At 42.9% G+C, this 20,330-nt stretch overlaps 1 protein-coding gene across 9 annotated transcripts in view; it reads left to right on the top strand.

The window, feature by feature from the left end:
• LOC137418169 (BTB/POZ domain-containing protein KCTD3-like) overlaps positions 1-20,330 on the top strand; it is a 94,087-nt gene that overhangs the window by 35,317 nt on the left and 38,440 nt on the right. For all 9 annotated transcript variants that reach the window (XM_078786345.1, XM_078786343.1, XM_078786344.1 and 6 more), the window contains 5 exons: positions 2,076-2,134; positions 5,643-5,723; positions 8,295-8,462; positions 12,047-12,137; positions 12,697-12,887. In XM_078786345.1, the coding sequence (XP_078642471.1) occupies positions 2,076-2,134; positions 5,643-5,723; positions 8,295-8,462; positions 12,047-12,137; positions 12,697-12,887 (590 nt within the window). The remainder of the gene's footprint in view (positions 1-2,075; positions 2,135-5,642; positions 5,724-8,294; positions 8,463-12,046; positions 12,138-12,696; positions 12,888-20,330) is intronic.

Below are 20,330 nucleotides of genomic sequence, written 5' to 3'. Positions count from 1 at the left end.
TGTTTGTAGCCCATATACCGACATAGCACACACCATTTGCCTCTGTATCACCACCCATGCCATAACTATCCGTCCCTCTCACCTTTCCACTCTGAAATGACCACCTGCTTGCTGATGTCTTCCGATACCATTATTTTCCCACACTATTACTCCTTCCATCCCCACCTGCGTGCAACAGCTTTTATCCTCTTCCCAACCTCCTCACCCTATCTTCTTTCCACCTGGTCTTCTACACAGACAACACTTCCAACCTTCTTCTCTGCATCATGCCACCACCTAACCCCCCCCCCCCCCCCCCCCCCACAATAACAATTGATCCCACATTCAAACCACCTAGCCGAACTTCACTTCTGAGCCGCTGCCCGCCTGGCAGAACTAGTACCACCTTGATTAGTTTGGGACACTCAGGCCATCTATCAGCAGCGCTGGCCTGGCTGACCTGCTGGACCTCCTACACCAGACTTATCATAATCGTGTGTGCAAGCACACAAAGGCTCCCTTCCTCCCTCCCCACCCTCAAGGCACTCAAGGCACCCAAAGGAAAGGTAGAAAAGTTCAGCGAGATAGAGCAGGGTGAGGCTGGTCCGACCTCTTGCTCACCACACGAGGGATGACTAGGCCGGCACTTCCTTGCGCTGGGGGAAAGGTAATTGGAAAGAATACTGGTCGTGCTCTTTTGGTTATTGAATGGGGGTCGTTGGTGCTGATTGTCTGGCCTGCTCCGATGCTCCTTTCTTGCTCCCCCTAATTCCGTCTGCAGGTTGGTGCGTCAGTTCTGTCTGGTGTTGATACTCTTGTTCCTGTCTGATGCCAGGAACCATAACATAACATACCATACTGTAGTCTAGACCGATTTCTAATCCTACCTCTTATGCATCTGGAGGGGGGTGGAGTTCGGCGGGGGTCAAAGGTAACACCCCACCCTTTCCAGACGTGGTTGCCGGGAGCAAAGGTTACTCACCATCTTCTCTGGTTCTGGTGCAGTGCGTCCATTGGCCCAGAGCCTCTTTCTGATGTTATCCTCTCAGAGTCTCTTGATCCCGAATTGTCCCCATTGATCTCTAGGGTCGGGTCACGGTACTGAGCTCTCTATTTAACATTGGGCAGACTTTTATTACTCCGCATTTGTGAGCGAACGTCCAATCAGGATCTCAGATAGTTGACGATTTGAAATAATGGAAGATTTACCACACATTTGCGCCAGCAGGCAGCGAGGCCCATTGGTCGCTATGCAGTGAGCGCAAACGCCATGGTGTCATCTCACCGCGGAGAGGTTGGTTGCAGCAGCAAAGTTCAGGCAGGTGTTTGAAGTGTTGTGGTGATCGAGTGGTGGGAGGACTGTGGTTGAGGCGTAAGCGTGAGTGAATGTCGACCTAGTAAAGTGCGATGTTGGTCATTGGTCCTGTGGTGGAGGAAGGTGATTTTGGCGTTGTAGCATGGAGGTGGTTGTAGTCTGTTGGTGGGTAAATTGTGGTTGAGGTAGCCTGGTTGAGGTGGTGACAGATGATTTATGACGTGCAGACTTGAATGAGGTTTTGTCGCCATATGCTACTGAGGGTGCTTGTGCTGCATGCATGCTTGCAGCTGTTCCTCCAAGATAAGGGAGAGATCATTTAAATAAGATGGGGAAAACCATCGCTAATCCCACACAACACATATTCCCTTTGAAATGGACTCGGCATAACGTAGGGCTATCTGGAACATTTAATAAAGAAATAACTAACTCGGGAGCGTGTATGTTGTCTATTGCTGGGATGGTTATGGTTTCACAGAACCATTGAATGAATGATCGTTTTTAAGGCCATTTTCCCCCCTAGAGCAGGGGTTAGCCTTGCGGGCCCCATGACAATCATGGTTCCCTGTTTGAGGCAATGTTTTTATGGCCGGATGCCCTTCCTGGCGCCAACCCTTAGTCGCCTCTTACGATGCGCAGGGATACGGTGTACCTATTCTAAACCGGGGTACACACCGTGATCATTCATCCCAGCAAGCTGGTTCACAGAACCATTACAGTATATTATATAATGTGTACTATGAGAAGTTTTCTATTTCATCCCCATTTTGCTGCTCTGCAGGGGTGTGGGAATTGGAGTTCTGCGACATGAAGCCGAATTCTATGGCATCACACCACTTGGTACGTGTTGGGAGCATCTGAAGAACTGACCATGCAATCTTTTGCAGAATTGCCAGAGTTCAGCCATTTGATGAATTGGTTCCTTTCTTCTTCTTCTTTGCCTCGATTGTTCATTATTTTCACTGAAAAATAAATCATTCATACCCACTGGCACCACAACAATAGCAGCCTGTGTTATGTAGAGGTAGTTTTCAACTGTCTCGTGAGGTTTGAGCGAGATGAGGATGTATTTTCACTTGTGCGTAAAGTATTTGAGGTGGAAAATGGTGATTTGAAAGTAGTTGGTATTGTTTTTGTTTTTTTACTATGAATCAGCAATTCACATTTTAAGGCAAGATGGAGACACTTCCATCACTTCACCACTTTATGACCACAAAACCATGCTCTTTGGCATCGTACGTCAAGATTTGAAAATACCATGTGACGATATTTCCTTTAGACACCATGATGGCCGAGTTGTTGTCTCACCTCCTCGGAATGTACAAATAGGAAGCCATCACAAAGCACAACATAGCTCCTGCCAAGTCTTCTTACCTCTATCTTACCCCTTCTGTTTTCTTTTTCTAATCCCAGAAAAATCCTTATCTTCAGCCTGGCAGTCTTTTTCTTTTTTAGGCACTTATTCAGAACTTTGCATGTTTAAGCAAAGACAAATGAGCAAGGAACCGTAAGAAAAAAATAAAAACAAATGTTCGGAAATATTGTACATTAAATGTTGGGGAAGTATTTATTTTAGGAACTTGATACAGTCAAATAAAAAGCGTGTAAAACATCTTGGCCATCCACAAATTTCTCTGTAAGCACATTGACATCTCATTATATAATGGAGGAAAAGTTTGTTGTATGTATCTGGTATGTTTCAACTACTCCTTCCTTAGGATTTCACCTAGCAAGCTGAAACTTTCGGGGATTAAGGAGTGCAACCTGAAGTTGTCCATGTGCAAGTTTCGTTTGATTACATGAAGTTTTGAAAGAAAAAAAAAAATTTCACCCATCTTGGCATTTTTCCCTTTGGGTTGGGGGTTGGGGGGAGAAGTGCAATTGGAATTATCCGAGCTATGTAACCATGATGCGTTATACATGCACATACTCAGAATGCATGTTTTTGCTTCATATATGCAACCCGAGTTATTAGCCTTATGGGGGCTTATGGATTTGGTTTCACGCGTCTGCTTCTGCAACCATAGCTCGGAGATGTATGGATTGATTTTGTTCATACTTAGCACAAAGACTACACATGACGGTATACATAATATATGCACATCATTTTGTTTCGCGATGCGATCAAAGATGGCCGACTGGGGGCCATTTTAGTTGTAAAAAAAACAACCGGATGTTGAGCATGTCCATAACCATTTCTCGGACTTGCATTTGCCGATATTGTTCAAACTTTACACACAGATTATGGCTTACACGTGCACATCATTTTGTTTCAAGATCAGATCGAAGATGGCTGACTGGCGGTCATTTTGTTACTTAAACGTGTCTCCAACCATTTATTGAACGCACATAGTCCGATTTTGTTCAAACATGGCACAAGCACAGCACATGACGGCATATAGGTGCACTTCACTTCATTTTGCGATTGATCAAAGATGGTTGACTGGTAGTCTGGCGGCCATTTTAGTTGTAAACGATAACGGCACTCTTCGATGTCACGACGTCGACTGATATACCTCCACCCACATTATTACATCATTATAATACTTGTATCAAGTTTGATTTAAAGCCATTCAGCTGTGCCCAAGTTAGCACATTTTCACCTGACATGACCTCTGACCTTTGACCTCTTGACCCCAAAATTTAATCAGTTCATGTCTATATCATTATACATACCTGTACCAAGTTTTAATTTAAATCCCTTCAGCTGTTCACAAGTTCTCACATTTTTACATTACATGACCTCTGACCTTTGACCTCTTGACCCCACAATTTAATCAGTTCATGTTTACATCATTATACATACCTGTACCAAGTTTTAATTTGAATCCCTTCAGCTGTTCACGAGTTCTTACATTTTTACCTGCCATGACCTTTGGCCTTTGACCTCGGGACCCCCAAAATTTGATCAGTTCATCTTTACATCATTATGCATACCTGTACCAAGTTTGACTAAGATCCCTTTAGCCGTTCTCAAGTTATCGCGGTAACGAAAACCTATCACTGATGGGTGGACGGACGGACAGCCGGACGGACAACCTGAAAACATAATGCCTCCGGCGACTTCATCGGCGGAGGCATGAAATCCTGATATTGACCACGTCCTCAACCATTTCTCGAACATGCATTTCCTGATCTTGTTCAAATTTGGCACGAAGATTAATGAATGATGGGTTACATATGCACGTCATTTTTTTCGAGGTCAGATCCAAGATGGTCAACTGGTGGCCATTTTGTTACTTAAATATGTCCCCGTCCATTTCTCGGGCATGCCTTGTCCGATTTTGTTCAAACTAGGCTTAAAGACAATATATGAGTATACATATGCAGATTTTGTTTTGTCTTCCGACTAAAGATGGTCGACTGACAGCCTTCTTATTTTATTTTTTTATGTACAAGATCGAGGCTCGTGTAAGAGCTAACATTAATCACATAAAAACAAACTGACACACAAAACGTAAGATAAAGGAAGCGGGTGAAAAGATGGGGAGAGAGAGGGAAGCACACAGGTACAACAGCAGAAAACAGGGACATCGTGAGATCTGTGGGAAGGAGAGGGCTTGGGGGGAAGTGGCATGGGAAGGGGGGGAGAGGTAGAAAACACATGGACACTGCTATGATTTCCAGGAAAGAAGTCGGTATTTCAAAAAAGTGGATCTGGGGTGAATTATCAGGGGTAGAAAAGATCAAGGTTTTGGATGGGGGAAGATAAGAGATGGTGGTGAACAGCTGTTTCAAAGACCTGGAGGGAGGAGTGGGATTGAAGAGAGTGAGGGAGTTTGTTCCAGAGGTGGGAGTATAGAGGAATGAAAGAGTGAAGGTGAGCAGAGAGTCTTGATTTTGGCAATTTCACCAAAGAGGGTTGCTGGTATATCATGTGCGACCTGTAGGAATATTTGGGGGACAGAGCACAGATAGAGCTGGAGGAGCAAGGCCGGAGAGGAGTCGGTATAAGACAGAAAGACCACCAGCCTGCCTGCGGTGAATGAGTGAAAGACCTTCAGAGTTAGCTTCATCGCGGGAGATTCCAATAGCACATTTAACTCAGCACAGCAGAATTACTACAACCATGGTGGGGGTTATGACATTTTATGTCTTTTTCTTCTTGTAATTTTCGTGAGCGATCAAGGCAGCTGTCTGTTGCCTATACACTCACCAAATAAAAAGATGTGTCAGAAGAAGATGTTGCGCGCTTAGAACAAGATCACCCATGGGGCGGGTACTCTGCTCGTTTACATAATAATGTAGAATGGGATTCATGAAGCTGTCGGGTCAGATGAGCTCCATTACTCTAATACGAGTGTTCTCTCTTGATACCCAAATCTGCCATGGTATCTGTACTGTGCAGTGCGGCGTTTGCAGTTGTGCGAAGAGTTGGAGAGGTCATCTTGTGGAAATGTTCTCTTCCATGGCTACCTACCTCCTCCAGGTGAGACACTTGTTTTCTACCTGTTGATCCCATGCTTCTCTCTATCGTAGGAACATTTTTAATGAAGTCTCTGTGTCTCTCTCTGTGTCTCTCTGTCTATCTCTCTCTCTCTCTCTCTCTCTCTCTCTCTCTCTCTCTCTCTCTCTCTCTCTCTCTCTCGCTCTCGCTCTCTCGCTCTCTCGCTCTCCATATGTACATTGCCTTCAGAAAGTATTCACCCCCCTTGACTTTTTTCACATTTTGTTGTTACAGCCTGAATTAAAAATGGATTAAATTGAGATTTGTTGTCGCTGATCTACACATAATACCTCACAATGACAGTGCATTTTTGTCAAAATATTTGTACAAAATTATTAAAAATGAAAACCTGAACTGTGTTGAGTCAATAAGTATTGAACCCGAAAATGGAATGTTACGGAATGGAGGATGATCTTGGTGGTGTATTGCTCGGTGGTGAGGTGGTGTATTGCTTATTTGGAGTGTTGGAGGGCAGAGTGTTATTCAATAGACTAAGAAAGGGCATTCTACAACAGATAAAACAACACAACAATTGTGGGAGATAAAATACATCGATTGCAACAAGAAAGCATGGCAATCTTGAGGATCGTACATTCGTAGTCCAGTCTTATTGCTAATGGCAAACAATTTAACTTCCTTCTAATCTTTTATGATGCCTTCAGATCAAGTAAGCACATCATCATGGAGCGCAGAGAGCATGTCGTCTTCTTTCTCCTGTTATGTTCTATCCGTGTTTGCTCCATGTTCCAACATTTAATGTGCATGCACGATGTGTGAATTACTCCAACAATCTAGAATTCACGAGCAAACTTACCTGGCGTTGCCCGAGTACAAAAATCATTGAAAATAAGGATTAAGAATTTGTCTTGAAATAGCATATGGGAAAGTGAAATGTTTATTCAAATGAAAGTGTTGAGGATATTTTACAGTTTACAGTATTGTAGCTCTGTCTTCTTGATGTGATATTGTACAGTGGACTAGTTTACAGTATTGTAGCTCTGTCTTCTTGATGTGATATTGTACAGTGGACTAGTTTACAGTATTGTTGCACCTCTGTCTTCTTGATGTGATATTGTACAGTGGACTAGTTTACAGTATTGTAGCAGCTCTGTTTTCTTGATTTGATATTGTACAGTGGACTAGTTTACAGTGTTGTTGCAGCTCTGTTTTCTTGATTTGATATTGTACAGTGGACTAGTTTACAGTGTTGTTGCAGCTCTGTTTTCTTGATGTGATATTGTACAGTGGACTAGTTTACAGTGTTGTTGCAGCTCTGTTTTCTTGATGTGATATTGTACAGTGGACTAGTTTACAGTGTTGTTGCAGCTCTGTTTTCTTGATTTGATATTGTACAGTGGACTAGTTTACAGTGTTGTTGCAGCTCTGTTTTCTTGATGTGATATTGTACAGTGGACTAGTTTACAGTATTGTTGCAGCTCTGTTTTCTTGATGTGATATTGTACAGTGGACTAGTTTACAGTATTGTTGCAGCTCCGTCTTCTTGATGTGATATTGTACAGTGGACTAGTTTACAGTGTTGTTGCAGCTCTGTTTTCTTGATGTGATATTGTACAGTGGACTAGTTTACAGTGTTGTTGCAGCTCTGTTTTCTTGATGTGATATTGTACAGTGGAGTAGTTTACAGTGTTGTTGCAGCTCCGTCTTCTTGATGTGATATTGTACAGTGGACTAGTTTACAGTGTTGTTGCAGCTCTGTTTTCTTGATGTGATATTGTACAGTGGACTAGTTTACAGTGTTGTTGCAGCTCTGTTTTCTTGATGTGATATTGTACAGTGGACTAGTTTACAGTGTTGTTGCAGCTCTGTTTTCTTGATGTGATATTGTACAGTGGAGTAGTTTACAGTGTTGTTGCAGCTCCGTCTTCTTGATGTGATGTTCATTATTGCAGTGCCTCTGGATTTTCTACATTTTTAGGGTTTTTTTTACCACTTGCGGCTATTTGAATGTATTTGATTATTATGGAGCCTGTCCTTTAGGACGGTGGGAAGAGGAAGCAGGACTTGGAACTCGGCTGTAAAACACACGTGTAAACAAACACAAATAGACACTTTGATTTATGTATACAATGATTAATGCAGAAATATAAAATATATATAAAGCTATAATTTGCTGAACGGTCAAGATTTCACAGGAGGGACCGACACGGCACTGGGGGATGTTCAACACGTGATGTTGTTTATGACGAGATCACAAACTAACGGTTGCAATCATCCCCATTATTTTCTATCACTCTGTTTCTTTTACTTATCCCTGAACCCGATTTATCCCCAATCTTGCTTTATCTTTTACCCCTAGCTAATTACTTCACACTATCCCTGAGGGAAGACCTTGTTTGTTTGTGTGTTGCACAGCGGCGCTATAGTATAAACATACTCCAAGTCCTTCCTGCTGTTCGTCCCCTCGTTACGGACAGTCTTTTTGCTCGTTTGAATAAGGACACCACCCTATTTTGCTTGTTGCGTAGTGATTTTTATGGTAGTGTCTAAAGGAGACCAACGTTGCCCTTTCTTCCTTTTGAACTGTTCGTACAGCATTTCCCAGTCAAAGAATGGCGAGTCCTGTACGTCCATCTCAACCTCCGGCGGTTGTTATTCCGAGATCTTCAGGCTCCGGAGAGCGGATCAGCCGGGCTAGTCAAGGAGCTTCGACAACAGAAGATGGCGTTGCTGCAGAGCATGACATTGGAGACCAGGCTGCAGGTGGGATAAACTAGACAAGGTGGGAATATCATACAAATCTAATCTTGCACAACAAATGCGATGTTCATTCATACGGACTGCAATAATTACTCAATTTAGGCGGATGACAGCAATCGCTCGATGTGAAAAAGGTGCTCCGTAATCTCTGCACTCTGTGCAAGGCACAATTATTATTCAGGCACGAAAGACTTATGAAGGGCACACGAGACGTCTGACCTGAGGATATAGGACGGATTGGAAGTGTATGGTAAAATATAATGATGGATTCAATGGTGGAAAATCTATTTTGTGCAAGTGAAACCTTTTCTTTGAGCATGATGCTTATGGTGTTGCATTTCTCAAAGATAACGTATTAAATGTACAGGAAGGTCGCAGAGTTTCTGTACTGGACTTATTTACTAGCAATTTTAGTGCTTTGTTTTATTTGAAAATTTCACTCTTGAAAAGGCTCTCATTTGGATGTTGGTGTCTGCCCGAAGCACGCACACACACACACACACACACACACACACGAACCGGCGTATAAAGATACAAACAAAATGCTGACGGTTACAACAGATCATTTCTCCATTTAATCTTATTTCCCCGCACACACAAAGTGAAAAGTGGGGTTAAGCAATTGGTTCACTGCCTGTCTGTCTATCTGCCTGTCCACATACATGCAGTTTAGCAGTATTTTGGCTCTGAATTTGGCCCGATCCTGTATCGTGCACAGAGAGAAGTGATATATTTTTTTTCCTCTGTCTGTCTGTCTGGCAGTCAAACCAAACCAAACAGGAAACTTGCTCTTTTTAAGGACATCATAAAGGGCACAAACAACAGGCATGAAGAACTAATGCAACGTGTTAAATAAGGTTGTGTAAAAAACGGTGCATCAACGGCGGTAAACTTCCAGAAATGTATTTTCCACAACCTTAAAAAATCCCCCTTTTACTTCAGTTGAATATCATACAGTCACGTGAAAAAGTAAGTACACCCCATGTAAAGTTTTGACTTTTTCAACATATTTAAACATACAGCTATTTGATCTTCGTTTCAACAATATTGATAGATAAAGGTGATATAATATTACAAATATCATGAAACATTTACATTTTGTAGTCCATTGTATAATTTAAATAAACATAAATGCAAATTTCGCATGTGGAAAAAGTAAGTACACCCTTGGCTCTAATAGGTGGTATTGCCCCCTTTGGCCGAAACAACCTCAAGTAGGCGTTTCTTATAACTGTCTACCAGTCTCTGACATCGACTGGGAGAAATTTTTTCCCACTCCTCCATGCAGAATTTTTTCAGCTGTGCGATGTTTGAGGGGTTTCTTGCATGCACAGCTCGTTTAAAATCCCCCCACAACATCTCGATGGGATTTAGATCCGGGCTTTGACTTGGCCATTCCAGAACCCTCCATTTCTTTCTTTTCAGCCATTCCTTGGTGGATTTACTGGTATGTTTAGGGTCATTGTCATGTTGCAAAATCCACCTTCGGTTGAGCTTCAACTTTCCGACAGATGGCCTCACATTATCCTCAAGCACCCTCTGGTACAATGAAGAATTCATAGTGGATTCTATGATGGTGAGCTGCCCAGGCCCTGATGCAGCATAGCTGCCCCAAACCATAATATTTCCACCACCATGCTTTACAGTTGGTATCAGGTTCTTGTGGTCAAATGCTGTCTTTGGTTTTCGCCAAACATGTCTTCTGGTACTGTGGCCAAGTAGCGCTACCTTTGACTCATCTGTCCAGGGCACATTGTTCCAGAAGTGCTGGTCTTTGCCTAGGTGTTCATTGGCAAACTTTAGTCTTGCCCTGATGTTCTTTCTGGACAGCAAATGTTTCCTCCTGGCACACCTCCCATGTAGATCAAATTTGTGCAGCCTCTTTCTAATGGTAGACTCGTGCACTTTGACATCAACAGTGGCAAGAGCTACCTGTAGGTCCCGTGATGACGTTCTGGGGTTCTTAGAGACTTCTTTCAGCATCTTGCAGTCTGCTCTCGGCCTGAACTTGCTGGGGTGGCCTGGCCTGAACAAGTTGGCAGTTGTTTGGAATCTTCTCCACTTGTAGATGATCTTTCGGACAGTCGAATGATTGATTTCAAATTGTTTGGAGATCTTTTTAAATCGCTTTCCAGACTCGTAGGCATCTATAACCTTCTTTCTGAAGGCCTCAGAGAGCTCTTTTAATCTGGGCATGGTGACGCCGCAGACTTCAACAACAAAGAGCAAACCAAACTAAATGTCTGAGGTTTAAATAAGACAGGTTCCTCCAAGATCCTCTCCAACGATGTTCTAATCATTTGCACCCGAGCTGGTGCACCTGATTCTAATTTGAAGCATTTGAAGTAGTGATAAATGTAGGGGTGTACTTACTTTTTCCACATGTGAAATTTGCATTTATGTTTATGTACATTATACAATGTACTACAAAATGTAAATGTTTCATGATATTTGTTATACTAGGGCGTGCCCGTACATGGGTGCAAAAAAACATGCGTGCAAACAACAACAACAAAAAAAAACTTTGAAACCACGTGGCAGTAACGACCACAGAACCCCCCCCCCTCTATTTACATGAAATGGTTTGGTCCATTCGCAAAGCCAAAGCGAACGGCTTGCGAGTACGGTAGAACCCCCCCCCCCCCCCTCTATTTACATGAAATGGTTTGGTCCATTCGCAAAGCCAAAGCGAACGGCTTGCGAGTACGGTGACCATACCTTGGGAACCACTTGTCCGATTAATTTCAAACCTTGAAAAGGCACATCCTCAGGTCCCCAGCAATATATCTGGCAAGTTTCAATTAGATCGGACCCGTGGTTGTCGAGAAACAGCGGTCACAGACAAACACACACACACACACACACAGACACACACACACACACACACACACACACACAGACACACACACATACACACAGAGATTACTGGAATTATAGATAGATTATATCACCTTTATCAATATTGTTGAAATGAAGATCAAATAGCTGTATGTTCAAATATGTTGAAAAAGTCAAAACTTTACATGGGGTGTACTTACCTTTTCACGTGACTGTATACTTGTGCACTGTAGAACACAAATCACCTTGTTGACAATTTCAAAAACCTTCTGTTTAGCAGTACTTAAATAAAATATTATGCCATTTTACGTCATCTCGACCAATCAGATTTGCCGCTCGCTGACCCTGCCCCTGTACTTGTTTCTCAAGATAGTGTCGGGTTAATGTGTTCTGTGTGGGGAACTCTATTTTTTATTTTTTTTACTGTTTTATCATTATTTGAACATGTCGCCATCATGATACTAAACTGCTAAATAGATTGGGTATTATTTGTATGGGGGGTTTTTTTTTTTTTAAGTCGGAAAAAAATGCGAAGCATTGATATGGTCTCTCTCTCTCTCTCTCTCTCTCTCTCTCTCTCTCTGTCTCTCTGTCTCTCTGTCTCTCTGTCTCTCAACCTCTGATGCACTTCCTGCATTCGTTTGTAAATTTAGATAATCGTAGCACTGTTCCTAAAGATAGCCCTAGCCTTGACTGTTCTATCCATCCTTAAGTTTTATTCCGACCCTAACTCAGAACTTCTCGCACAGGTTGTGTGGTGGACCCTCGGAGGGTGTTGATTGTCACTGGTCACCACAACTGGATAGTCACTGCCTACGCACACTTTGTTGTTTGCTACAGGCAAGGAAACCTTGAGATTGCTTTTCAAGTTGAGAATTTATTTGAACTTCCTTGGATTTTCTGGGGTTTAAAAAAAATTCAACACATGCAGCATTAACAAACGATGTGTGTACAAAGACAAAGAAAAGGCAAAGAGATCGGCATGTGCGTTTCTATGGGCGCAGACCCTCAAAAAGCCAGCTTGATGGTTCTGCCACCACCATTCTTTGGCACATTGTATTATTTCCCAATTTTCTTCTGTGCTGTAAATACTTTCCCAATTTTTCCCAGTTGAAGCTAATTTTTGTACGTTTTCCTCCTCATAAACCCCTTGTGTTTGTCAAGAAAAATGTATGAGAAAACAATGCCCACGTTTAAATTTCACACCCCTACCCCTTCCCAAAAGCCACCATTGTGATGTGAAGACAGGATGAGCAGAAAGATTAACTTTCTCTCTGGCCAACTGTAGTCACACAAACCTCAAATTGCAGAATTGTTGACTTTGAGAGTTGGCTTGAAGTTCACCATCAGGAAACACAGTCAGGACTTTAATAATCTCATTGAAGTTTTACTTCCACAGAGTGAAAGAGTCAACTGGTTGGCAACAGGTGTTCACAAGCCCATATCTGGACTGGGACATAGAGCGTGTGGCTCTTAATGCAAAAGTGGTGGGTGCTGCTCTCGGTGACAAGGACAAGATGGTTGCTGTTGCCGGTGGAAGCCGTATCATACTATGGAGTATCCAGGACGGTGGCAGTGGCAACGAAATTGGTAAATCACATCTCCCCCTTGCACTATGTTTACATAGTCGTTGTTCATCTATTTCAACTTTTTCATCCTCATCACCTTTTGTTCAACCCTTACCTCTTTTGTTGGGCTCACAGGATGGCTTTGAGGTATGCACACTCGCTCTCATTTAATCTGACTCGCCTGGGTTTGTATCCCAACCTAGCTATAAAATGTCATCCCGGTGTTTCATAGGCAGGGTGATTCATTAGTGTGTGTGCTGTCCCTCGGATGGACGTTAAACGGGCGTTGCATCCAACAGAATTCGTTGGTGGATGTTAAAATCCCATGGTGTCCTTTGTGAAGAGTAGGCGAGCTATCGCCATCACCATAAACAAACAAGAAAGAGCAATCGGAGATTGCAGACCCCTGCCAGGACGTGTTTTTTAAGGCTTTTGTGTTAAAACAAATATGGCGGCCGAACCACGTGACCGATGACGTCATCTGTTTTTTATTTCTCCACCAATTTATCCATAGATGACGTTCAAGAAATTTCATCTTGATCGGATGAAGTTTGTACTTGTCAAATTATGACGTCATAATGGAGGCACTGATGGCATCATCATCAACATATGTTATTCCCCATGGAGAGTTCTTTACAATGAACCATGTCTCAATTTTTTCTATGCAGCACTTTCAGAGTTAGAGGTGCAAAGTTTTTCTGTTTTTACAAGATGGAGTCCGTACCACGTGACCTATGACGTCATAGTTGTCATTTAAAAATTCTACATGAGGAGGTGCACCTATGGTGAAAATTTCCTATCAATTGGCCCAACGGTTGCAGAGAAAATCATATTTATTTTGTGCGGACAGAGACAGACAGACAAATGAAACATCACTCATAGAACGACACTTGGCAAAACGCAACAAAGTATAATGGCACTCAGTAGAGCATCCTTTTTACCTCAAAGAGAATTAGTGGTTGAATTCAGTGACCTGATATGCAAATCGTCTTCAAAGTTTAAGTTAATCGGATGAAAATTGACAATTTTAGAAATTTGGTCTATGTTGACCTTTTGGCCTATGTTGACCTCAAAAATAGTTGATAGTTGGTTTCAGTAAGCTGATATGCAAATCATAATTCAGATTTCAAGACAATTGGATAAAAAGAGGATTTTAGAAATTTGGAAAAAAGTGGTTGACATTTGGCCTATGTTGACCTTGTGATCTATGTTGATAAAAAAAAGCAGTTGGTGGTTGAATTCAGTTAACCAATATGTAAATCCCATTCAAATTTCAAGTGGAGCAGATGAAAATTGAGGATTTTAGAAATATGAAATTGTTGACCTTTGGCCTATGCTGATCTCAAAAATAGTTGGTGCTTGAATTCAGTTAGCTGATATGAACATCCTCTTCAAATTTCAAGTCGATCGGATAAAAATTGAGGATTTTAGAAATTCGAAAAAAAAGTGGTTGACCTTTGGCCTGTGTTTACCTTTTGACCTAAAAAATATAGAAGATTTTGTCGGACCACGAACTCTACTATTTGGTGAAGTTTCGTGAAGATCGTTTTAAAATTGTGACCTGTAGGCAAGTATAAGTGAGTGGACAGACAAACACACACACACACACATAAACAAACGCACACAAATAAACCGGAGTGATCAACATGCTTTTTGCCAAGTAATAAACGGACTCAAATGCAATACCCTCTCTTCTGGCGAGGGTAATTACAAATTCCTGCCCGAACCAACAGAGAGGGCATTGCATCAGTGGCACAGCCCTGCCCTCAGCCAATGATGCTGCTCTGCAAGCTTGTACTGCATGCAAACGAGGAAGACCTGTTTTATATTGAAGGTTTTTTTTCTACCTTGCTGATTCCCTTTCTTTCTATTTTTATACAACTAGTGGGCCCGTTGGTCTGTTGTACCAAATTTCGTTAGTCTTCACTGCCTTGTAGCATACCTGCCCACTAGACTCAGGGGTATTTTTGGTCCTCGGAGTCTTTTGAATCTTCAGCGACGTTTGGGTCCTCGGGGACTTTTGGGTGCTCTGGATCTTTTTGGATCTTCTGAATCTTTTGGGTCTTCAGAGTATTTTTGCTCTTTGCAGTCTTTGTGTTTTCATGGTCTTGATGGATCTTTGCAGTATTTTGGGGTCTTGGTGGTCTTTTTGGGTCTTGGCAGTCTTTTTGGGTCTTTGCGGTCTTTTTGGGTCTTTTTTTTTTTTTTTTTTTTGTATACTGAATCGAGGCTCGTGAAAGAGCTAACATTTATTTCACAAACAAATCAACCAGACAAACAAGATATATAATTAAAGAGGGAGCGGAAGACAAGATGGGGAGAGAAGGGGAAGCACACAAACACAACATTTGAGAGCAGGGAGAAGTGTGGGAGGGAGAGGGCTTGGGGGGAGGAGGCGTGGGAAGGGGGTGGGGGGGTGGGGGAGAGGTATAAAACACAAGAAGACCAAGGACTTCCAGGACAGAAGTTGGTATTTCAAAAAAGTGTAGGATTTGGGGTGAAATTAGCGGAGGTAGAAAAGATCAAGGTTTTGGATGGGGGAAGATAAGAGATGGTGGTGAACAGCTGTTTTAAAGACCTGGAGGGTGGAGTGGGATTGAAGAGAGTGAGGGAGTTTGTTCCAGAGGCGGGAGAAAAGAGGAATGAAGGAGTGAAGGTGAGCAGAGAGTCTTGATTTTGGCAGTTTAACCATAAGAGGGTTGCAGGCAGATCTTGTGCGACCTGTAGGAATATTTGGGGGACAGAGCCCAGAGAGAGCTGGGGGGGCAAGGCCAGAGAGGAGTCGGTAGAAGACGGAAAGACCACCAACCTGCCTGCGGTGAGTGAGTGAAAGGCCCTTGGAGTTAGCTTCATCGCGGGAGATTCCAATGATTCTGAACGCTTTGGTTTCAACAGCGTGAAGACGAGCTAGGTGTGAGGCAGGAGCACCAGACCAGAGGGGAGAGCAGTATTCCATAGAGCTGCGGATGAAAGCCTTGTATGTGGTGAGGAGCTCAGGTGTGCCAAGGAAGGACTTCGCACGACGGAGGATGCCCAGTCGGCGACTGGCTTTGGAGGCCAGATTTTAAATGTGGTTTGGGTCTTTTGGGGGTCTTTGCGATCTTTTTTGGGGTCTTTGCGGTCTTTTCTCGGTCTTTGCGGTCTTTTTTGGGGGTCTTCGCGGTCTTTTTGGGTCTTCACGGTCTTTTTGGGTGTTTTCGGTCCTCTGGGACTTTTGGGTCCTCTGGGTCTTTTGGGTCATATACATCCATATATATATATATACTGTCGTGGCCAGAAATATTGGCACCATTGCACTTTTTTCAAATAATGCACCATTTCTTCCAGAGAATTGTTGAAATTAAAAAATATTTTGTTATCCACATATGTATTTCCTTGGTTTGCAGTGGAACAAAACAAAAAATCTGAAGCAATTACTAAATCTTAGCTTATTCCACACAGAAATCTGAAAATTGCCCGGACAATATTATTGGCATCTTTTAGAAGTTGTAAGAAATAATTAGATTTCAGGCAGGTATATCTCCTTTACTTTGGAATTTAACTCACCTATGGTGAGTTGCAGGTGCCTGCAATATGAAAATCACTCATTCAACCAGTTTGAATGGTGAAAAGGAGTCATTCTGCTGTTTTGTGTCACTGTGTGGAGCGCAATGAGTATGGAGAAAATAAAGAAAACCAGAGAATTGGCTGAGGAGGTCAGACACAGGATTGTAGCCAAGCATGGACAATCAAGGCCAGAAATCTATCTCCAGAGACCTTGATGTTCCTGTGTCCACCGTACGCAATATTATCAGGAAGTTTAAAGCCCAGGGCACTGTGGCCAACCTCCCTGGACGTGGCTGCAAGATAAAACTTGGTTGTAGGTTGCAGTGAAGGATTGTTTGAATGGTGGAGAAAGCACCTCGATAAACTGCGAAACAGATTCCAGCTGATCTTCAGACACAATGAGAGAGACATAAGAAAGCCCACCTGAACCTGGAACCTGGAGTTTGCCAAAACACACCTGAACAAGCCAAAATGCTTCTGGGAAAATGTCCTGTGGACAGATGAAACAAAATTAGAGCTTTTTGTAAAGCACATAATCTCTGTTTACAGAAAGCAAAATGAAGCCTTCAAAGTAAAGAACACCTTCCCTACAGTCAAACATGCGGGAGGCTCAGTGATGTTTTGGGGTTTCTGTGCTGCCTCTGGTACTGGGTGCCTTGAATGTGTGCATGGCATCATGAAATCAGGAGATTACCAAGGCATTTTGGAGCGCAATGTTCAACCCAGTGTCAGAAAACTGGGTCTCCGTCGAAGGTCATGGGTCTTGCAGCAGGAGAATGACCCCAAACACACTTCAAAAAGCACCCAGGAATGGTTCAAGACAAAACGCTGGACTGTTCTGAAGTGGCCAGCAACGAGTCCAGATCTAAATCCCATTGAACACCTGTGGGGAGATCTGAAAACAGTAGTTGGGAGAAGGCATCCTTCAAATCTGGGAGAACTGGAGCAGTTTGTACAAGAAGAGTGGGTCAAACTGCCAATCGAGAGGTGGAGGAAGCTCATTCATGGATATAGGAAGCGCTTCACTGCAGTTATTTTGTCCAAAGTCTGTGCTACCAAATATTAAGTCTGGGGTGTCAATAATTTTGTCAATGCCATTTATTTTTATTTTCTGATTTAAAGGAATATATTTAGTTCTGAATCAAAAACAAAGGTTTTGTAATATTAACAGTGAAATAAAGAATTGTGGAGACCAAATACTTTTGTCAATTATTACAACTTATTTTTAGAGAAGATTGTGAGTTATTTGAAAAGAGTGGAAGGGTGCCAATATTTTTGGCCATGACTATATATATATATATATATATATATATATATGATATATGTACACACACACACACACACACACACACACACACACACACACACACACACACACACACACAGTCGGACCCTGCTATTCGCGGTTGATAAATTGCGACCTACTTCTCTATTCGCGGTCATGTGTCCCACGAAATTGCGTTTTTTTGCGGGCGGAAAAAACAAACGTTTTTCACAAGCCGCAAGGATGGCACAGTTAAAAAAAAAAACCCATATTTTACCAGCCATGAAAAAGGCAGGTGGTCGTACGCAAAAAAACATGCTCTACGAGCCGCGAGCATGACCTGCTTCAATATCCGCGGTGCTGTGCTTCACATTATCACGGCTTTCGTGGCCGTATTGAAATACAGTACGTATTTTAACTGCAATATAAGCAAGCTTCGCTGGATGTCCCACCAGCTGTGTAACACATAATCAATCCCCTGCGAGTTACTATACAGAATGAAAACACTTCATCGTATCTACCACATGACCTGCGTTGACATTCACGGCTGTGTGCTTCGCGTTTTCATGGCTTTCGCGGCCGCAGATTTTAGCGACACTAAAAGCGAGCTTTGCGCGATATCCCACCAGCTGCCTAAGCAAGTCAACCCCGTGAATAATGGAATGAAAACGCTTCATTAAATCTATTATTGTAATTAGTAACTGCTCAATACAGCATCATCCGATAACATCACCCACAAACAATGTGCAGACTACTCACTCCTCCCACAGCTTCCCACAATGCCCGCATGCGTACATATACCGACTGTGTCTTGGGTCTCAATCATTCTCGTCCCGTTACTTTGACCTACGTTCTTGCCTCTCGCTCTGCTCATCGTTCAATCATGGCTCCCAAGCACAAGTCCAGTGCCGGAGATGCATCGACTACCAAGAGGCAGAAAAAAGTAATGACCCTGAGCAACAAATTGGAGCTGCTCGACCGGCTTTCTAAAGGAGAGAGTGCGGCCCCTGTCGGCAGGAAGTACTGCGTCAACGAATCCACCGTTCGCTACATCAAATCAAAATCAAGTTTATTTGTCACATGCAACAGATACAACAGGTGTGCCTCTTATATTGAAATGCTTACTTACAAGCCCAACCTACAGTGCAAAACGTTTAGAATTAAAAAGCAACAAAATTAAAAAAGAGCAATAATACACACTACTAATACACAGTAAAATAAAAAAATATATAGTGCATAAAGTACATGATGAATGTGCAAGAGTGGGTGTGAGTAGAGTCCATAAGATACGTAGAGTCAGTGCAGGGTAAGGATAGTGTAGACTATAGACAGTGTGGACTGCCATCTAGTTAGCTGTTTAACAATCTTATGGCTTGAAGGTAAAAGCTATCTAAAATAAAATAAAAGCTAGCCTGTTAGTCCGAGAGCCAATACTCCGGTACCGTTTACTTGATGGTAGCAGAGCAAACAGTCTGTGGGCTGGGTGACTGGGATCCTTGGTGATTTTCCGGGCCTTCCTCTGACTCCGCCTGGTATAGAGGTCCTGTATGGCAGGGAGCTCGGCCCCAGTGATGTGCTCGGCCGTCCGCACCACCCTCTGTAGCTCTTTGCGGTCGAACACTGTGCTGTTAGCATTACCAGGCGGTGCTGCACCCAGTCCAGATGCTCTCGGTGGTGCCGCTGTATAGTTCGTGGAGGATCTTGGGGCCCATACGAAATCGTTTGTCTCCTCAGTGGGAAGAGGCGCTTTCGTGCCCTCTTCATGACAGAGTCGGTGTGTGTGCTCCAAGTTAGGTTTTTGTTGAGGTGGACACAGAGGAACGTGAAGCTCTCGCCACGCTCCACTTCAGCCCCATCGATATAGATGGGGGTGTGCTTGCCCCCCTGCTTCCTGTAATCCACAATCAGCTCCTTGGTCTTGCTGATGTTGAGAGAAAGGTTATTGTCCTGGCACCATACTGCCAGGCCACTGACCTCCTCTCTGTAGGCTGCCTCCTCGTCGTCAGTGATTAGACCTACCACCGTTGTCCTCCGCAAACCTGATGATGGTATTGGTGCTGTGCGTGGCCACACAGGCATGTGAGAACAGGGAGTACAGGAGTGGGCTAATCACACATCCCCTGGGGTGCTCCCGTATTGAGGGTCATCGTATCGGAAACTTTGTTGCCTACCCTCACCACCTGGGGGTGGCCCGTCAAGAAGTCCAAGATCCAGTTACAGAGGGAGGTGTTCAATCCCAGTGACCCGAGCTTGGGTGGGTTTATTGTGTTGCATGCTGAGCGATAACACTGGTCAACAGCCAAATTGCTTCTGACTTATTTTCAACTGTTTCTAACTAATTTGGTGCCCACGAATCCGAATCTGACCTTAAAATTTCGCTATCATGTAACCTTGACGTAGTAAGTGTGGAAAAAAATATTTAGAGCATGCGAATTTCTTGATTAAGTCTCAATAAGTCTATTTATTGTCACAAAAAATAATATGAACTTAGAGTTTTTATTTACATCACATAAGAAAATGTAAATCTCCAAAAATAATATGAACTTTAAGTTTTTATTTACATCACATTAAAAGTGCTTCTGAACTTTACTTTTGCATTTGTAGGACCAATCACTTTCACGCTGTAAAGTCCAACAGTAGTCGCCCATCATGTTT

This window comes from Myxine glutinosa, chromosome 11, assembly GCF_964187855.1.
Source record: "Myxine glutinosa chromosome 11, kmMyxGlut1.1, whole genome shotgun sequence".
NCBI classification, from domain to species: domain Eukaryota; kingdom Metazoa; phylum Chordata; class Myxini; order Myxiniformes; family Myxinidae; genus Myxine; species Myxine glutinosa.
This window is presented reverse-complemented; position numbering and strand designations above follow the sequence as displayed.